Below are 18,725 nucleotides of genomic sequence, written 5' to 3' on the forward strand. Positions count from 1 at the left end.
TCTCTACTTTTTTCTCTCTTTGAGGGGAAATCCGATACAGAAGTTCAGCAGGATAGTAATTACCAGCAGCATGAATATTTGGATGAGGGATAAGTACGCCTGTGACTTTATCCTTCGCAGGAAAACGACACACTCTCCCCATCTAATCATATAAGGCAATACGGTTTTATTGACATGATTCGAGGAATAAAAAAAGACTGTGTATAGTTGTGTGTATAAATTATTGATGTTTACATTTTGTTATCCGCCGGGTTTATATGAAAAAAGCTTATAGTAATCAAAACCCTCGCAAAGCAAGGCCAGGGAAGAGCAGGGGAGGCAGGTGATGATGGCTCCTCTTTCACATCCTCCCGTGATTGACAGTAAAACCAACACACACACCTCGGGAGACATCCAGTTCAGGAACTTTCTTGGGGGCGAGTAAATTGGTGTTGGCACACGCTCAGCAAAACCAAAATGACTTGGTTCAGCAGATTTCACATCTGAATCCCGGTACCCCAGAGACAGACGTAAGTATTCATCAAATGATCAAAATTTATATTGATTTCATTGCGCATTAGCAGTTAAAAGGCAGACTTTCTTGACAGTGCGAGTGTAGGTTTGAATGATTCTGTTTGAAATCATGGGGAGCACGGCACTCTGGGTAGCTGGAGCGCAAACCGGAATAAGCAGGAATCTCGATGAGCCGGCAGCCCGGAGAAAAATAGGGCTGAACCGTGCGATGGCGTTATATTTATTGAGAGGGTGGCTTGTTGTATAGTTCAGTTCTCCATTTTAAGGTTTTCTGAATTAAATGTGCACCAGTAACAGCTATTAGAGAGAGAAACCCTTTCCTCACTGGGGGAGTGTTGACATCATGAGTGTTTCACATTGTAGCACTGATTTTCATTCATTAACACAAACTTACTGAGGAGTAACAACATTTCTGTACAGTGAGAGAACTGGATGCACTCTGTTTTGACCCCCATGGTTAGACTGCTTTTCAATCCGTGTGAACTTAACTGAATGCAGATTAGATGCAAATGTTCAGGCTCCAATTACAGTGACTTAAATAAAAAATGAATCTTAATGTGAAGGCTTGTTTGGTAGCTTGGGAGAAAGACAGAACTATATCATTGTAGATCATTGAATTAATTATAAACTCGCTATTTGAAAATGTCTTATTAATCTGCATTTTGTAGTTCTGTGTGTGTGTGTGTCTTTGTGATGCTTTGTAATTTGGTAAAAAAGCCAGTCACATCGAGAGTATTTATTTGGAAACCAGGCAAATGAAGCGCTGGCTGGAGCTGCAGATAGGATCTGTGTGAAGGCAGGGCGGCCGAGCCACGCTGTCCTCGCGCTCAAGGTGATTGTGGCAAATTGCTTTTGTCTGTACTTTGCACCGGTCATTATTGTGTGTGTAAGCAGCACCGACGGAGTTTAGTAATTAGAATAAAGACACGGACTGGACCCGACTAGAGGAAAATGAAAGAGAAGGGAGAGACACAATCTTGCGTTGCTTTGTTGAGATTTTTTTGGACATATTGTTTATTTATTTAATGTGTGTGTGTATCATTCTGTTTTTGTGTGATTATTTAATGATTTGTTTTTGCTAAGCTTTGAGAAGTGTTGCACTTTGTGTTCGTGGACAGCTCGGTCACAGTGACTTCACATCTGAAGAATAAACAACATGCTGTCCTGTATTGTAATGGAAACATAGGAAGCTTGTAAGAACAGTCAACAGCAGAGCTCACTCTTTCCCTTTAATGTTTGTTTACTATGTAATGTTTGTGTACTATGTGTTGTTGTTGTGCTGGCTGTGTTGTGTAACGGTGCCTGTGTGTGTGTCTTGTGCAGGGTGAGGTCCAGCGCTGTCACCGAGAGGCCCAGAGGGACGTCCTGGAGCAGATGTCTCTCAAGTTGTACAGCCAGCAGTTCTCCAGCGGCACCAAGAGGAAGAAGGAGTTTGCCGAGATGTCAAAGGTCAACCGGATAGGCAGTAACAGGTACCGACGGCAGCCCCTGCTTATTTTCCCTTCCTCCTCCGGGCACTTGTCCGACTGATCGCTTACTTTGTTCCTCAGTGTCTGACAGCAAAATCCTCTTTATTGTTGACTCCCTTTAAGTGAATCTGAGACTCATGCACATATTTATTTAGTACTCAGAAACGATTCCATGAGGTCCTAGACCTTCACAAGATGTTTCTCCCTGATCTCTTACACCAATGCTTCCCTCTCTTTTCAAGCTGAAATCAAACCCACTTCACACTGTATTTGTGCGTCAGACCAACAGCTCTCGCCAGACTCCCTCACGATGAACATGCTGTCAGTGAGAAACGGAAAATTTGGATGTTTCACCGTTAAAACAAAATAAATCAGTATTTCCCAGGATTCTCTGTAAATGCAAAAATGTCTGCGAGCGGAGGGCGGAGATTGAGATTTGCTTGTCAGCCAATCAGAAGTGTTCGTTCAACATCGGCCTTTGTACATTCCAAAATGGCGGCCCGGGTCTCAATCTTGATGTAAACACTGAAAATGTCAATGTTTCTTCAAATTCTTTAAATGCAAGTGCATTGGTACAATATTTATAGAGCATTAAAAATGATAGCACCTCTGCAATCTTGCATTTCGCCCGGGGAAGACTCTGGAAATAAAGAAAAGAGAAATTTGACCAAGCTAAGATTTAACTGTTAAGGTTGGCGTTACTTCATGCTGAATTGTCCCAATCAGATGTACTTCTGTATGAGTCTAGAGAAGCTGTTGGCTGTGATTGGGTTTTGGCCTTAAAATGTGGGTTAGCAAATCTTAACAACCTACCATACATTTGTGTTTTGCACCAAGTCTCTATTCCACACGGTTTTAGCTGATTGTGTAAAACAATAAGGCACAACCACTTCAATTAAAATCTCGTGCAGCACACAAACCTTTGTTTAATTCTGTCAGGAACGTATCCCACGTTAATAATTGCGTGGTTTATTCTAATGTATGTATTTATTTGCTCATGTGTGACTGTGGCACACCTGTTCACGCCTGAAGGCTCAGCGCTGCTCCGGTGCCGGTGGAGAGACGCGGCTGCGCTCGACTGCAGTGACAGACACCGGCCCTCTCCAGAGCGCGCCTCCCTGCTTCTTAAGTGTGTTTTACATTAACACGCACCCGAGCGCTGTCTCAGAATTATAACTGTGTTGTCCTGTTTAATTATCCCGTGCGATGCTTTAATTCTAAACAGGATAATCCGCATGCTGCTCTGATCGCAGTGATAATCTATATCTGACACGGAGTTTGGAAGTTAAGCCGAACGACGTCCACGTCTTGAAATGCGCGTCGGACAGGAACTGAAGGACGTTTCAATGACAGATGGGCAGCTGTGCTTCACTGTGACGTCACTCTCGTACACATTGTGTATTATTGTGTGATTCCAGCTGTATTGACATATTTCAGAACCTCGTGCCACTCAGAGATCCGGCTGTTTTCCGGTTGTTTTTTGATGATGTGACAGTTTATCCTGCCTGCCCCCCCTCCTCTGTATCACAGTGATTTTTAACTCTGAGTCTTGACTTGACTCACTCACTTGGCTTTGAATCAAGCATCGCTTTAATCCTTTTAAGCCTCTCATTCTAATGATTTATTTTGTGGAAAACCATAATGATCCTTCTTTGAATTTTAACGATTGCTGCCTATTCAGGGATTCATTGTTTTGACTCCTTGGCCCTACCTTCACATCGAACACGTCTTTGGGGAGGCGCTGTCTTGTGTGATTCCTCGCCCGGTTCTCACTGCCCTGCCACCGTCGCTCAAGCCTGTCTGCTCTGTGGGCGAACCCCGCACGCGCAACCTTGAAGCCCAGAGACGTGGGACGGCTGCCATGCAAGAGAGGAACACAGAGACCGATGCCGCGAATGTCAAATTTTTAAGAAAAAAACAAGTCGCACAAGTTAATTCTCTGCATTAGAAACACGGATTAACGCCATAAATTAAAGGGCTCTTTCAGGAACGATGTCACTTTAATGAGATGTGAGGACTGACAATAAGCTTCCCAACCTTTCATTCCCATTATTCAGTCAAACGCTCCCCGTTATTTGATCTGCTGGATGAATTATGTACAATATACTGGTATTTTGATATCAACAGCGCAGGGTGCTGCTGGGTTCAGGAGATTGATGTTAAATGGATTTGAATAAAGGCCTCGGTTTGACTCACCTATCTGAGCAGCCGGAACGCCGTATCAGATGCAACTCAGTTTTGTATCTGAGCATCGAGTCCCTGCAGTAAGAGTGGCGGCTTTTTAGATTCCCAAGTTAAACTGTGTGTGTGTGCAAAATAAAGGTATTTCATGTGGGCATGGTTGTTAAAAACATGTCTGTCCATCATGATGAGAGTTAAAGACTCCCGCACAGCTGTAAAACTAAATTGAAATAAACTGATTTTGAAACAAAGGCTACAAAAATCCCGCTTTGATGCACAAGCTTCACACTTCACAACAGCACTCGTCTGCTCAGATACTCGGGCACGAGATTTATCTGACGGAGTTTTTGGACCTTTTTGTTTCACATTAAAAAAACGAAGCATATTGTCATGAACACATCTTTAAAATAACAAACTGCAACATGCGATCGTATTTAGCTTCATAATGAGATGTACAGGCACCGACTGCCTCGGGCTGGTTTCCTCTTTAAGCTCGCATATCATATCATATCTTATATTTACTGTCTTAAACAGTTCGTTTTGATCAATGTCTTCTGTTAAAGCACGATGATATATTCATGCTTCCTACGTGTCATTTTGTTTGATCAATGCTCGCTGCAACAAGCCTCATACACACACACAGTTTCTCTCCAAATTACTTGTTACACCCAATAAAATACCAGTTTAGTGTAACATCAAATTCAAACACAAATATATATTTTTATTTGTGCTCTGTTTTGATGGTAATTGATTTAATCTCATTCATGCTTTCTTCTTCAGGGACACAGATCCAAATTGCTTATGAATGAATCGCAGAAATGGGAATAATCTGACATAGATGCCAAAGTGTCTAGACTTATGAATACATAGCAATTTGGGGATAATGTTTAAAAGATCTGGCTTTCGATTAAATATTCCTTTAAATGACAACACTTGTTTTTTTAAATCTTCTTCACCCTTTTTTCATGGATGTCATTTATTTATTTTGTGTTCTTGCTCGTGATGCTGGCGGGAGAAAACCGTCTCTTATGGACGAATTAAACGCTGCCCTCCTGCCGCTCTCTCGGCATTCCACCCAACGAGGCCTGAGCGTCGTGCCTCTGTGCCGGGGAAGTGTGTCGGTGTGACTGAGCCTTTGGGCTGAGGAGTGCCATGTTGGTGTCAGTTTGCGTTCTTTAACATGCGAGACCCGTGGCAACAGCTGGGTGTGTTATGCCTAATGTAAATCATTAATTCATTTGATAAATCCCCCCTGTCTCTCTCTCTCTCTCTCTCTCTCTCTCTAAACTATATGGTTTATATACATTTTCAGTATACACACACGTACGTATCTGAGAGTGTCCTTGTCCACCTGTCCCCAGTCTGTCATGTTGTCTCAGCCGGCAGACCCCCGTCCCCCCGGCGCTGCACTTCACACAACTTTGCGGAAGTTATGAAGCTGCAGCCCCGAATCTGTGTATTCCTATAAGGTTGGCCACGGCGGCGATATTAATTGCAGAACACGAGTCGATGCGCTGGCCGAGGGAGCCGCTGTCTTGCGTAAGTGGCGTTTCATCTCCTCAGACTCAGGAGTCGATGGAGCATGTTCAATATTTCATGGAGAATATTGAAAGGAGGAGGGCAGGAGAGAGAGAGACAGAGAGAGAGAGAGAAAGAAACGAGGAGAAAAACCTGACAGCGATTTCCTGTGACACCTCCCGTGGCCTCGGTGAGATTGCACTGTTTATTGGCTGCTCTGTACATGTTGTTCTCCTCTGCATCTCCCCCACAGCCTCCTAGACTTCGAGTCTGAGTACCTGGAGGTGTGGGACTGGCTGATGGACATGGAATCCATAGTGATGGACAGCCATGACCTGATGATGTCAGAGGAGCAGCAGCAGCATCTTTACAAGGTTAGCGCCGCACTGTTCCCGCTTCTACCTTGCTATGGAAAATCTGATTAGCCTGACAAGTCTCTCCCCCTCCGAGGACGTCTCCACATTCATTGCATGTATCATGGTGTCTATTAGAATTCCCTTCCCGGTTCCCCAGCCTCATTTCCATCTCCGGCACATCGGCCTCTCGCGTCGACATCATAATTGCCAGAAAGTTCCCTTTATCACATTCCATTAGGTGTAATTTCATAAAAGAACAAAGATTTCTCTCCAGATGAATAGAAACAAAGGGGAACGGCATTAATAAATAGACTGCAACCAAATGAATAGTAAATGGAAGTACGGTTTAACAGCATGTGTTTTGATTTGAGGTTTCAGACAGATTTGTCCGTCCTTCAGATGTTCTCTGAGAGGCAGAGAGAGGGAGAGAGAGAGAGAGAGAGAGAGTGAGAGAGGGGGAAAGACACACACACACACACACACACACATTTTCCTTGATTCTGCTTTACAGCTGCCTCGATACAAGCCTTGTCTCAATGAATTTTTATTAGTTATAGATAAAACAGGCGTATTGCGTTAAGTCAATATGTTTGTTCATGATTAAAACAAACTGATTTTGGGCTCCGATATTGATTCCATTCCCTCCTCCCCTAATAAATATGTACTACACTGCTTGTGCGTTATCAATTTTTTTTTCCTCCCGTATACTTTTTATCTGGCTAACACCGGATTGATTGAAAAGAAAAATTTGGAGGTCCTTCTGCCGGCAGGATGTTATCTGCGAACGCTGGGGATTTTATTATGGGTGAGGGGAGCTGCGCGGCATCGGCGGCTCCGGCAGTAAATCAACCTCATTTAGGCTATTTTTATTGTACTGATTCTGACACTCGTCATCCTTGAATTGCTTTGAGCATATGGCATATTTCAAAGAGCAGATTGTGAATCATAAAGAAATAAAATTAATAACCACCTTCAGAACTGGAAACAACATAATGACAAGAAACAACTACCCCCCAGCATTTTGTGCGGAAATTTTCATTTCTGAGCCACAAAGGTTGTGTTCAAGGTCAAAACTAATCTTCTCTCGCATCTTGCATACTGACCTCACCATTAGTCAAGTGATCACGTCAGAAATATCAGCAGGCTTTTAAAACGGCAGGGCTGCACACTTCATTTTTAAACATTTGAGCTTTTCTCAGTCTGATTTCTTTTAAGTTTCTTTGCATCCCCTCAAACATCTTTGACTTTCTCTGCTGTTTGTATCCCAGTGAATCCAGACGACGGGAAAATGTGCTTTTTTAAATGTTAATATTGCCTTTTCTTCTAATTTTAGTTGTACTGTGTCTGTTCATTTACATATATGATGTTACGAATATGGTTTGGTTTGTGTTGAATGTGGTTTGATTGCGTTCAGTTCAGATCTGTCCCCGAAAACTCTCCAAATTGTCTGAGCAGTTGGCCCAGTATTGGGGATGCTGTCCTTTATGAGGTGCCTGGTTTCGGAGGTGATGCTGATATCATATATCAAACTCTGTGTTTTCTAATGCTGTGGGTTTTGGACCTGGTGTTCTGAGAAATAATATAACTTTGTGTGAGAAGCGTTTTCGTCCACGTGGCCGTCTGAACTGGGTACCAATCAGCCAGAGACGGGAGACCGCTAGTGCCAGGACTGGAAACGTCCGGCTGTAAACTGGGTGCTGGCCTCGGTTTAGTTTTTTTACGTGTGTTTGTGACCCAATTCCTCAGTGCAACTGGGCCAGAAAATTGAAACCACGCAGTACGTTGTGAAAATATGACTTGTTGTGATACCCTTTCGTACGTTTTTCCTGTGCGAAAATAATTGCTTGTGTGAGAGACGGTGCGTTGCGTCTCCAGTTGTAGAAATACGGGCCGCTGAGAACGGCCCTGCCTAACAAACTTGAACATTTTCACAGTTCTGGATATTGCTTAGGGATTTCTGACAGGCTTTATAAATCTAACTTAATCTGCCATTATCTGAAGTCTTGGTGATCAAACTGCCACTTCCTCACAATATTCTTTTCATTTCGTTTGGATTTAAACCATTTGACACACCATGTTACCACTGAGGACTTTTCTCCTCTTTTCTATATTTTAACTTTTGAACATTTAATGGCTTTTCTCGGGGGATTGTGCCCGGCCCTGTTCTACTTTATATAAATCATATATTAATAGATTAGATTTTTATTAGAGCGCCTCGGGGGGATTCCTCAGTGGGTAAATCAGGAGGGGAATGTTTGTTTTATCTGTTCAACCAGTCTTTTACGTTCGACGCGTTTGTCTGCCCCAGCATTGTTTTTCATTCACCAGCTATTTGATTAATTCATCAAACACTCGATTGATTCACAGTAAAGTCATCCATTATTTAATTGCTTCCTTTTTACAGATGTTCGGTGATCAGAGCAGTTTTTAGATATCATTCAGAGCAAATTTCTTCGTTTTAATTCCTGTCAGACCCTCATTCTTCCCATCGCAGCCCAGTGTCCATCAGCTCAGATAGAGGAAACAGGCATTTATCATCGGGGTCAAAGGTTAAAGCAGATATTCCTGTGTCTAATGATGGGGACGCATTTCAACACCCAAGTAGTTTTAGGAATATATATACAGAGGTTTTTATTTAAGTTGAAACGGGGGGAGGCGTTTATATTAGATCTCCGTGAGAGAATCAAAATCCTTCTGGAGATTTAGATCTCTCTTCATCTGTTGAATCTCGATTGATGTACCCAGACAATCCAGATAAATGTCCACAATAACGTAGGTCTCTATACGAATGTAAACATGTAAATATATGCAGCATTTTTATTCTCTAAATAAAATGCTTTGGTGACAATTTCCCCTTTTTTTATTTTATTTTTTACGAAATGTGGCTGGAAATCTGTAGTGCATTAAAGTAGTGTTGCTTTGTTAGCCTGTGACAGTGCTAGATTTTATCAGCCAAGCAGGTGGTCTTTAATGTGTATATTCAGCTCCATGTGGCTCGACGCATTAGCGAGAGCACTAGCAACACAGAGGTGCTTATTCACGGCACTGACACAAAATAGAGATTTGTAAATGAACTTCAGGAAACAGTAGCGGCTTTTCCATCGCTGGTTTGTTTACTGCTTACATTTCAAACACACACAACCACACGCACACACAAATAGATGGCTATAATTATGCTGGTGTTAAATTACAATCATTGAAACAAAAAGATGCAGACAGCCGCACTGTCTAGTGGATAGGCTAATAGGCTTTTTAATGGAAGCTTTGATTTTTAAACTAAATAGTCATTTTAACTAATTGTATCCAGGGTTTGGTGACATGCACAGTTCAACAGCTAATGGACGACCATGACAGCCTCACACTCGTCTGTACGTTTGTGTTCGGGAACGCAGTCGAGGTTGTGTGTGGCGGCTGGTTGGAGCGGCGCTGTGTGACATCTGTTGTTATTTCTCCTCAGTGGATTTGAACGCTGCTTTAGACCCCAGTCTTGACTTTGTGGACGGCTGACATGCCAGTATAGTTTACCTTGATAATCCGGGAGTAACTCCTCGGCACACAAGGGAACTTTTGAAAGCCGTTGACGGGGCTTCTGAGCAGATTTAACCTGTTCCCTTCTGGGGACGGGGCTCCCTTTTCCCTGGGGGGGCCGCTGCTGCCGGCTGCGTCTCCCCGGCTGCCGAGCGCCGCGACCCTGAGTGGATCAAACAAACCGAGCTGAAAGTTTCCCTCATTTGCATCGCTTCTAGACAGGCCTGTCGTACTCCGCGCTGACAGGAAATCACTGTCTTTGTCACCTTTGTCATGATCTCCTTGTGGCAGGAGCTGCCCATGTGACCAGGATTAATCCCCCCGCCATAAGCAATGATTGGTGGGGGGGCAGGGGGTGGGGTGGTCCCCTCGTGTTTTCAGAAGGGGTCACAGCGGCTCAGGGGTCTCTGTGGTAACGAGATATTGACGGGGGGGGGGGCAGTATGAGTCATTTGCATCGACAGAGAGCAGGGATTACTAAGATCATTTCAGAGAGTGAAAATATACGATTCCTTATACTATTATAACAAAATATTGACCAGGAGCTTGTCATTTTTTAATTAGTGAGATTAATATATTTATATTTACACACTCCATACACACACACACACACATATATATATATATATATATATATATATATATGCATACACGTCTTTAATGTAAAAACGAAATAAAAAAAGACAAATTGTTTACCCCCCAATTTAAAGTATGAGTGAAACCTAAGATTTTTCCAATTAAGCCCTAAATGTATCCCCGCCACCTCAGATTATATGAATAGGACAACGGCGCACAAAAGCCGCAGTGTGATTCTAGAATGCTTGGCTTCAATGCGTCTCCCGGGCAACGGAGTTTCACTTCCAAAAGTAGACAAAAGTTTTTTCAAAAAACTTACAATTAATAAAACTCTTCCGGGACAGCTTGCAACAATTCGTGCCACTTGGCAGGAGCAGAGCTAACTGTTCATTTAAATACCATGTGTACACTTATCACAGGCGAGAGGACGGGCAAACAAAACTACACAAAAAAAGGTCTATGATTGAATGAAACTGCCGCGCCATGCACTACGCTGCAGAAGGGAACGGCAGTGTGTGTCGCAGGTCCTTCCTTCCCTGTTCCTCGTGTGCGACACTGACACAGGCGGACATGTTTGACTGTATTTCTGGCCCATCTGCGCTCCCAGCCCGGCCCAGCCCGGTCGGTGGGAGATCTGGCACCACGGCGCTCCGACACAATCCCTTATTCAGGGTGCTGCTCCAGCAGGGACTTGGCCCCCTCCCAGACGCCCCTCCCCCGAGGGGCGGCCACTTCAGGCCCCAGCGGGATGGCGCTGTGCGGAGAGCAACAGAGCCCCGTTTGATGCTTTGCAAGAGATTCAATAGTCAGAACCACTCTCTTTCATTCAGGGGCTTCAGAAAGGCATGAGAGCTCAGGAGACGCGGCCAACTGATGACCATTTCAGATGCGCTGTTGCTTTTTGGTCTGTCCAGAATCTGTTCCTCACTCACAGGATTTTAATGTAAAATGCACATTTTATATATGAGGAGACAGGCACAGTTCTTGATAGGTGGTTGGTTATTAGTTTCGGAAGACAGCGCCTTGCGTTGTGTAGTTCTATGCGATATTACGGTTCATCGAGGCCTAAGTCTTTAAATTGCCGGTGAGAAAAATAGCGTGAAAGCTGAGATGGGAACACAAAGCCTCAGTGTTGGGGCCTAATCTCGCTCTGTCCCACGTGTGCCAGATGGCTTTGTACAACGATGATGGACTTGGAGGAGGTTAGATACCATGGGCGACGATACAGAGCGCCGCTGTCGTCGAGACCAGAATCGGGCGGACTTGGCGCAGCTGCCCGTCGCAGGGGAGGCATCTGAGAAGCGCAAAACTCTCACATGCCAAACGGTGTCTCCGTCCGCAAGTTTACCTCCTGCCGAGCCGGGGACGGCGCGGCCGTGCGCCTCGGCGAGATCCACCGGTCCGGCAGTGAAATAGCATCTAATTTATTGTGTAGCGAAAGGCCAGCGGTTGCAGGAGCCCAGAAAGATACACTCCTCTGACATTTATGAGAACCTTGGAGGTAAAGGTTAAAAGTGATCAATACCTCGCTCTGCGGCCGTCGAGGCTACAGACAGGAGGCACCGGCGAACAGTGAGCAATTACACGTACAACAGCCCTCCGACAGGCACTTTGTAAAAACGGCTTATTCATCAGCCCTGCACTTGTGTTCAGTTACAAGGAAATGAACTTTGATGCCGTGCGTTTCACTCACATTTCACTCACCGCTCTCTGCAGACCTTGTGCCATCGTCCCCGCGCTCCCGTGTCGGGTCTCTGATCGCCCTTCTCGTCTTGGGAGCTTCGGGAGTAGATGTGAAAAATCTCATCACACCTGATACACAACATCTCACCACTCAATAATACCAACGGCAGTTTCGTCCACTCTCAGGTAGCAATATTAAAATGTTTGTTGCATTTGGTCTGAGCAACCTCCGTGGCGGTGCTTTAGTATCCTGCAGACTCCCCTGACTGTATAACTTCCTTTAGACCAAACATTTCTAATGGCATTTTCCCCACTCAGACACCCAATTGAGCCGGTCGTCCAGCCGAGGTCTGCTGCCCCCCTGGGTTAATGCACTGGGCTTTATGTAATGGAGACTTCAGTCCCCTCTCTGCATTCGCCTGGACACCAGGGCTCAGATTACATGCCCAGGACTTCTACCTGAGAGGAGCAGTGACTGTAATGATCTTTAAGCAGTTCCAGGAACACATCTGCGGCTGAATCCTCTAGTAGAGGACCCACACTGGTCAGGAACTGCCCTGTAGGATTGAGTGGGTTGGGTGTTTCGTCCAAAACCACGAAGCCAAGTTCCCCTCCTAACGAAGCTATAGCACATCGATTGGACTCCTCTCTCGCTAATAAATACCACGCACTGCTTTCATACATCTTTTTTAATGACAAGGAGTCCGGTTCTCAGTGAGAGAGGAATGCAGGCTGCCTCTGGCCGTGTGAGAGTCCAGCGTTGCAGTCTATTTTATTCCAGTCCAGCTAATTACAGAGGTTATCAAGCGCTCCCCCAGTGCCGTCTTCCAATTTCAAACCGCCGATGGTGCTCCAGGAAGCACATGGCGCTGACGGCACGGGGATTTTTTATTTAATGCAGAGAGAAAGTGGACTCTCATATTAATTCCTTTGCATAGAAAGTGCGCTGATTACCGACGAGAGACGCTGTTTTGATTTAAGGGAGAGACGGAGACTTCTGCCTTCGCCGGAGTCCACAACGTGGACGTTACAGCGTTAATGTACAAGCGTGCGTTTCCGTGCCATGTCAGTTTTAATGCTATTGAAACATATCCACCTTATTCCAGGTTGTTGGACGAGTTAAAGCAGAACGAAGTTAACAAAGTAGGGAACAGAACGAGAAACCGGGTCCTGAACTGAACTTGTCTGTTTGTCCTTATTTTGAATAACCTCCATAGATCACCCCAAGGTTAAAGGGCCCCACTCCTCTTCATCCTAGCGTGCATCGTTGCTGTTTCAATAGGTACACAATCGGACAACACAAACACACAAACAAAGGAAATGTGTTCTCTAAAATACAGTGCAGGGGTTCCCATGGAAGCGTGTTTTTCTCTGGAACAATTAAGACTTTGGGCTTTAAGAAGAGACAGCTTCCCCTTAAACACGGCGCGTTTCTCTGGCTCTGCAGCCGAGGCAGTCACTGACATGTAATTTAATACGAGGAAGGATGTGAGCGGGGGGGATTCTCGTTATTGATTGGAAACACATTGTCTGTTGGGCTTTGCTGTTTGATTCGTTCAAGTAAGTTAGATGTTGCTATAACAACACTTGAAAGAGTAGATTTAGGTATTAAGTTCTGTTTCAGTTTCTCAAGTGGAGATTCACTCTCAGAGAGACTCCGCCGCGGCGCTGCGCTCTATTTCATGTGCAGGCCGTCAATGGAGGAGTTTTATTAAGCAAAACAGGGAACCAGAGAGAAGTAGCTCTTGAGCTCCTCTGGTTCGAGAGGCTCTCTGTGTGCGAGGGAGAGGCCGTCGAGATGAGCAGTCGTCTGCCCTGACCCCTGAGGAGTAGCCACTGTTCACAGGGCTGTTGTACGGGGTTTCACAAAGGGATGGGGTCTGCTCGTCTGTTGTGTGCGGTCGAGACACTTCTCTACCTTTTCTAGGGTGCCAAGCAGGAGATACGTCTGAGACGCTGGTAAAAAAAAACAATCCTGTCGATTGTACTGAGGAATCGAGGTGCTCCTCACTCTGGTGTTGCTGAATCGATACGACACGGAGTGCAGTTACCACAGTTTAATATTCCTCTAAGAAAGACTGTCAAAAGAAAAGAGAGAGACCATTTGAATTGGTGTGTGTGTGTGCGTGTGCGTCAAGAATGACAATGTGGGCAGGAAGGAAAGCAGCTAAACACTGCGTATCACAGACTGGATTAATTGATGCACAAAGAGATGCAAAACAGTGATTATCTTGGGTTTGTTCTGTGGATCGTCTCCCTGTTGTTAATGCTCACTTCTCTGACATCTCAGTGCTAAGGTATAGAATTACCCGTCTCTCTGGCAGCTGCGCTGTCCCTCACTGTCCACCAGAGGGCCTGCTTCACCGAGCAGCTGCCCTGACTGACAGCCTCTTCCTCAGGCGCTGGGCAGTGCAGTGCGGCCGTGCTTTAACCCCCGATTGTCCACAGTCCAGCGCACCTGCCGCTGCTGCACACACCGCACCACTCCGCTCACAGCGCAGCTTCCTGATGCACACTGCTGAGGCCTGCCTTTAAACAACAACAACTGAGCTTCTGTTTTATATATCATTTGTTTTATATATAATTGTATGTATGTAAATGTTGTTGTTGACATGAGTAACGCATAGACTTCACAAGTCTGCTTCTCTTAAAAAGGTACCCAGTTAAAGCTGAAGTTATATTGTGACCTGGCATTTACACAGTCATAATAATATTAATAAAACTGTTTATATAGCGCCTTTCATAGTAAAAACAGCTCAAAGTGGTCTACAAGGAAATAAAATGAATAGAATATTTAAAAAAAACTATTAAGAGAAATAATAAAACACACAGAGAATAAAATACAGAGAACAATAACAAGATAAAAACACCAGTAGTGTTAAAAACAGCACTATAACAAGGAGCTGACTCTACTTTGACCTCACTCTGGGGACACAAAGCAGGCCCCTGTCACATGACCTGTCACATGACCTCAATGGGCGCACAGGCAGGTATGCAATGAACATCTCAGGTAAATCATCAGGGGCCTGTCCAGTCTGTGCTTCATATGCAAACAGAGGAATCTGAAAATGGATCCTAATGCCACTGGCAGCCAGTGCAGGGAAACCAGCACAGGAGTGATGTGGGCCCGTTTCTTTGTTCTGTTAAAGCCCTGTAGCTGCAGGCGTGCCGAGGCGTGATTCATGGAAAACAGTGCATTGCAATAGTCTAATCTAGATTGAATATACGCAAGGACCAATTTCTCAGCATCAGACAAGGAGAGAAATTATCTAATTTTAGCAGTGCTTCTCGGATGATAAAAGGACACTGTAATAATATGACTAATGTGAGATTAGAAGCTTAAATCAGAATCGAGAATTACTTCCAGATTCTCACCGTGGATTTCATTAGAGGTCATTCGAGGTCATTAGAAGTCCACACCAGAGGTAACACAGGCTGTTCTCACAGGAATCGGCCCGAATTCCCTGTTTCGATCGCATGTAAACAAGGGGGACAGAGGACTGAGGGACTCGACGCATTTCAGGGAATAACTCCATCAAGAGGTTGTGCGATATTAGGGAGAATAAATCTGGAGTGGATAATAAAGTGTCACAGAATCATGAAAAAGATTTATTTTCTTGTAATTCTCAGTTCCACATGTCGTTTTTAAGACCTGGCTGTTAGGTTTTATAACAAACTTGTTAAAAGGAGAAATACCATTTCCTCGCCTCATATTACATGACATTTTGCATAATTTCAACAATTTATAAGTGTTTATCAAGATCACGGCTGATTAAAGGAAACTTCACTCTCAGACTTTAAGATACAAACAAAACAAATGCACTTGTTTTAAAATAAATAATGCAGGAAAGGTGCGATAGTGAGAGTTCATCATATTATTATTCATTTTATTATTATTATTATTATTATTATTATTATTATTATTATTCACAGTGTGTAACAGATTATATTTTTGCATTAAAGGTAATTATGCTATTAACAGTAAGCGAGACATAACACTCCATCATGCAGACTGGATGAGTCTGTCCTGGCACATCTTTTCAGATTTTAAAGAGAGTTAAAACCACTGCTAGTTGTTTCATATATATATGTATTTCATTATTTTAATGTAGATTAATGTGGACGGGGACGCGGTGCGATTTGTTAAGTGTAAACAGTGCTGCTGTTGATGACTTGAGAAGGGGTAATTCATATCTGTCTTCATTACTTTAACATCAACAAGAAAGAGCATCTCTGTGGGAGAGAGAAAATGCATAATTCACACTCCAGGAATGCGGAAGACCTTTGCCGCTGGTTGCGGCTCTTGTTGTGTCTTTTCAGGTGCTGTGAGCTTCCAGAGGAGGGTCTTCTGTGCCATTTCAGTCGCCCAGCTGTTTAATGACATGATGGCAGACTGAGGTTGAGTCTAGACCTCGTTCTTTACCGTAGACTTGTCCTTCCGCTTTGATAAGCACTTCTGTAATAATCATTACACTTTCCTTTATTTAATATTGCCAAGTCAGTTCACTAATTCATAAGTGTTTGTTTCGCCCAATACAGCTAATGGTAAAAGTAATTTATGTGTTGGTTCCTCCAGCCACCTTTCCTCACATCCGTACAATGGACTCAATCCAACGCTAAAGCGCTTCCCTGGTAATACTGTCACTGTAATTCGCCTTTATTTATTTCCTGCTCTTGTTTGTTTGTTTTTTTGTTTGTTTATTTAGTCTTAACTTTTGTTGGGGGGGGGGCAGGTGGGATTCACGTGAAATCCAATGGAATAAAACGTACAGTGTCAAATATGTTCCCTAAGAGCAAGAGAATGTCGTCTGCCAATAAAAATATAAGTTTTGAAGGATGAATCTATTTTTATGTCTAACCGAGCAGTGCATTGCCAAATGTCGCCCTGCCACGCTGCCACAAGATTAAATTGAACTGTTTCGCTGCCGTTTAGGAGACGTGACTGTGATTTTGTCTGATAGGTCCCCTCGCAAAATACTTAAAGCCGTGTGCGACGGCTATATTTCATTGTATTTTACATTAGCTGCTTCATAGCTGATGATGACAAAATGATTCAGGGATCTCGTTGGCCGGGATACAGCATGTGAAGACTTTCAATACTGTTTAAAAGCATTTGAATTCAGTCCCACTCTTTTCTTCCTCCTTCTTGGCTCCTGCTCTGTTTTTGACTGGCGAATGTTTGCGGGAGAAGGAGGAGAAGAATTTGAGGAGGAAATGGAATTTCTCCTTTCTTCGCTGCACAGATACGGCCGTTTGATCGGACTAATTGATCGACGTGTGCGTTGATATATGTTCTGATGTAAAATAGATGTTGTTTAACTAACAATAGGCCGCTGTGTCCCTCTCTGCCCAGCGCTGTCAGCGGCCGTGTTTAGGGACAGCACTGTTTATGCTCGGAAATGCGAATAGGAACTGTCAAATGAAAGCAGCAGCTCTTGGCTTTAAAACACAGGTGCTAATGGACTGGACTTGTTCAGCTCTGTCATAATGGCTGCTTTTGAACAGGCAATTGCTCACATAATGCAAAATCCTTAGTTTTTTGTTGCTGGTGCCTGGCCTCCTCTCTTAAAGGACATGCGTGTTAAAGCTGACATGTTATGACACTGGGTAACGAAACCTGTTTATTTCGCCATTCCCTTGTCATAACATGTTAATTACCATAGTGTAGTACAACCAGCACAATTATGTCCTGATTTAAAAGTGTAATTCACCCCCTGCCCCCCAACAAACAAACAGGAAGCTGCTAATCAAATGGCATTGTTTAGTTTAATATAATTTCTTGCTGGAGACCGAATCGCCAATGTTTCCTGTGAAGTGGGTTTGTCAGGTTTGCCGGCACCCACTGATTGTGAACGAGGGCCAGAGCAAATCAGCAGTTACAGCATCACGTGACCTGCCGACTGGAGCCCCCTGCTCAGGGTGAAGGGCTGCTCAGCCGGCAGTGCAGGGGTTAATCCCTTGCCTTGCATTTTCTTGGGCCACGGTTTTGAAACCTGGCAGAGGTTCGTGTCCCAGTCCGCTTGTCAGCGCCTCCCTGCCTTTCAGAGAGAGCATTTCCCAGTAGCCAGGTGATAGAACAACGTTAGCATTTTAGCAGAACGGCACCGTGGGATCGTGCTCCGTTTACTTTTTCAGCAGGAACACGGGGCGGACGGGGAAACGGGCTTAAGAGACGAAAACGAGCACAAACACGGGGAGCAGTGGAAGTGATACTCAGTAAATGAAAAGATAACAGCTGAGAGAAATGAGAAAAGGAGAGAGAAATAGACCCTACGTGCCCGGGCTGGGCTGTGAGGGAAGAAAATGTTCAAATAAAGACAGATATAGCTTAATGGCATACACATTAAGGATCTGATTTTTTTCTCCCTCTCTCATATGGTCTGGAAGGCTTTTAGGCTAACAGCCACAATGGACTATTTTAATGCAATGATGTAATCTTGGCTTTGTGTCATTTATATTCAACCTAAGAAAACAATTCCCCTGAATAGCCGGGCTGACAACAATATTGTTCAGTGTTGGTTTTTTCTGTCTGGACCCTTTCCAAATGGTTCACATGCCTCCACAGTAACAGACTTTGCCTCCCGAAGCCTCTTCTCTGAATTCCACTTTGCTTTTCCACCCCTTTTCCTATTTCCCCTCCTGTGCCTGTGCTTTTCTGTTTGGTTTAATTCTAGTTTGGTTTGTGCGTTTCGTTTCTCCTCACACTTTGGGAAGGGGGTCCCTTTCGGCCGCAGAATTAGGATGTATCTCGCAGAGTGCATTCATTTCACTTTTCCGCATATTTTTCCCTGAGGTCATGTCAAGGTTAGTTTGAATTCCATCCTACATTAAGACTTCTTTCACAGCTATTTAGCTCGGCAGCCCACTCCCTGCTGGGCCCTGCCCCCTGGGTCTGTCAGTC

General features: G+C 44.2%; 1 protein-coding gene across 2 annotated transcripts in view; it reads left to right on the forward strand.

Moving 5' to 3' along the window:
• The window catches only part of akap6 (A kinase (PRKA) anchor protein 6), a 122,579-nt gene that overhangs the window by 71,929 nt on the left and 31,925 nt on the right, over window positions 1–18,725 (forward strand). For both annotated transcript variants that reach the window (XM_066694324.1, XM_066694323.1), the window contains exons 8-9: window positions 1,837–1,985; window positions 5,935–6,055. In XM_066694324.1, coding sequence (XP_066550421.1) covers window positions 1,837–1,985; window positions 5,935–6,055 — 270 coding nt within the window. The remainder of the gene's footprint in view (window positions 1–1,836; window positions 1,986–5,934; window positions 6,056–18,725) is intronic.

Source organism: Amia ocellicauda, chromosome 21 (assembly GCF_036373705.1).
Source record: "Amia ocellicauda isolate fAmiCal2 chromosome 21, fAmiCal2.hap1, whole genome shotgun sequence".
Classification (NCBI taxonomy): domain Eukaryota; kingdom Metazoa; phylum Chordata; class Actinopteri; order Amiiformes; family Amiidae; genus Amia; species Amia ocellicauda.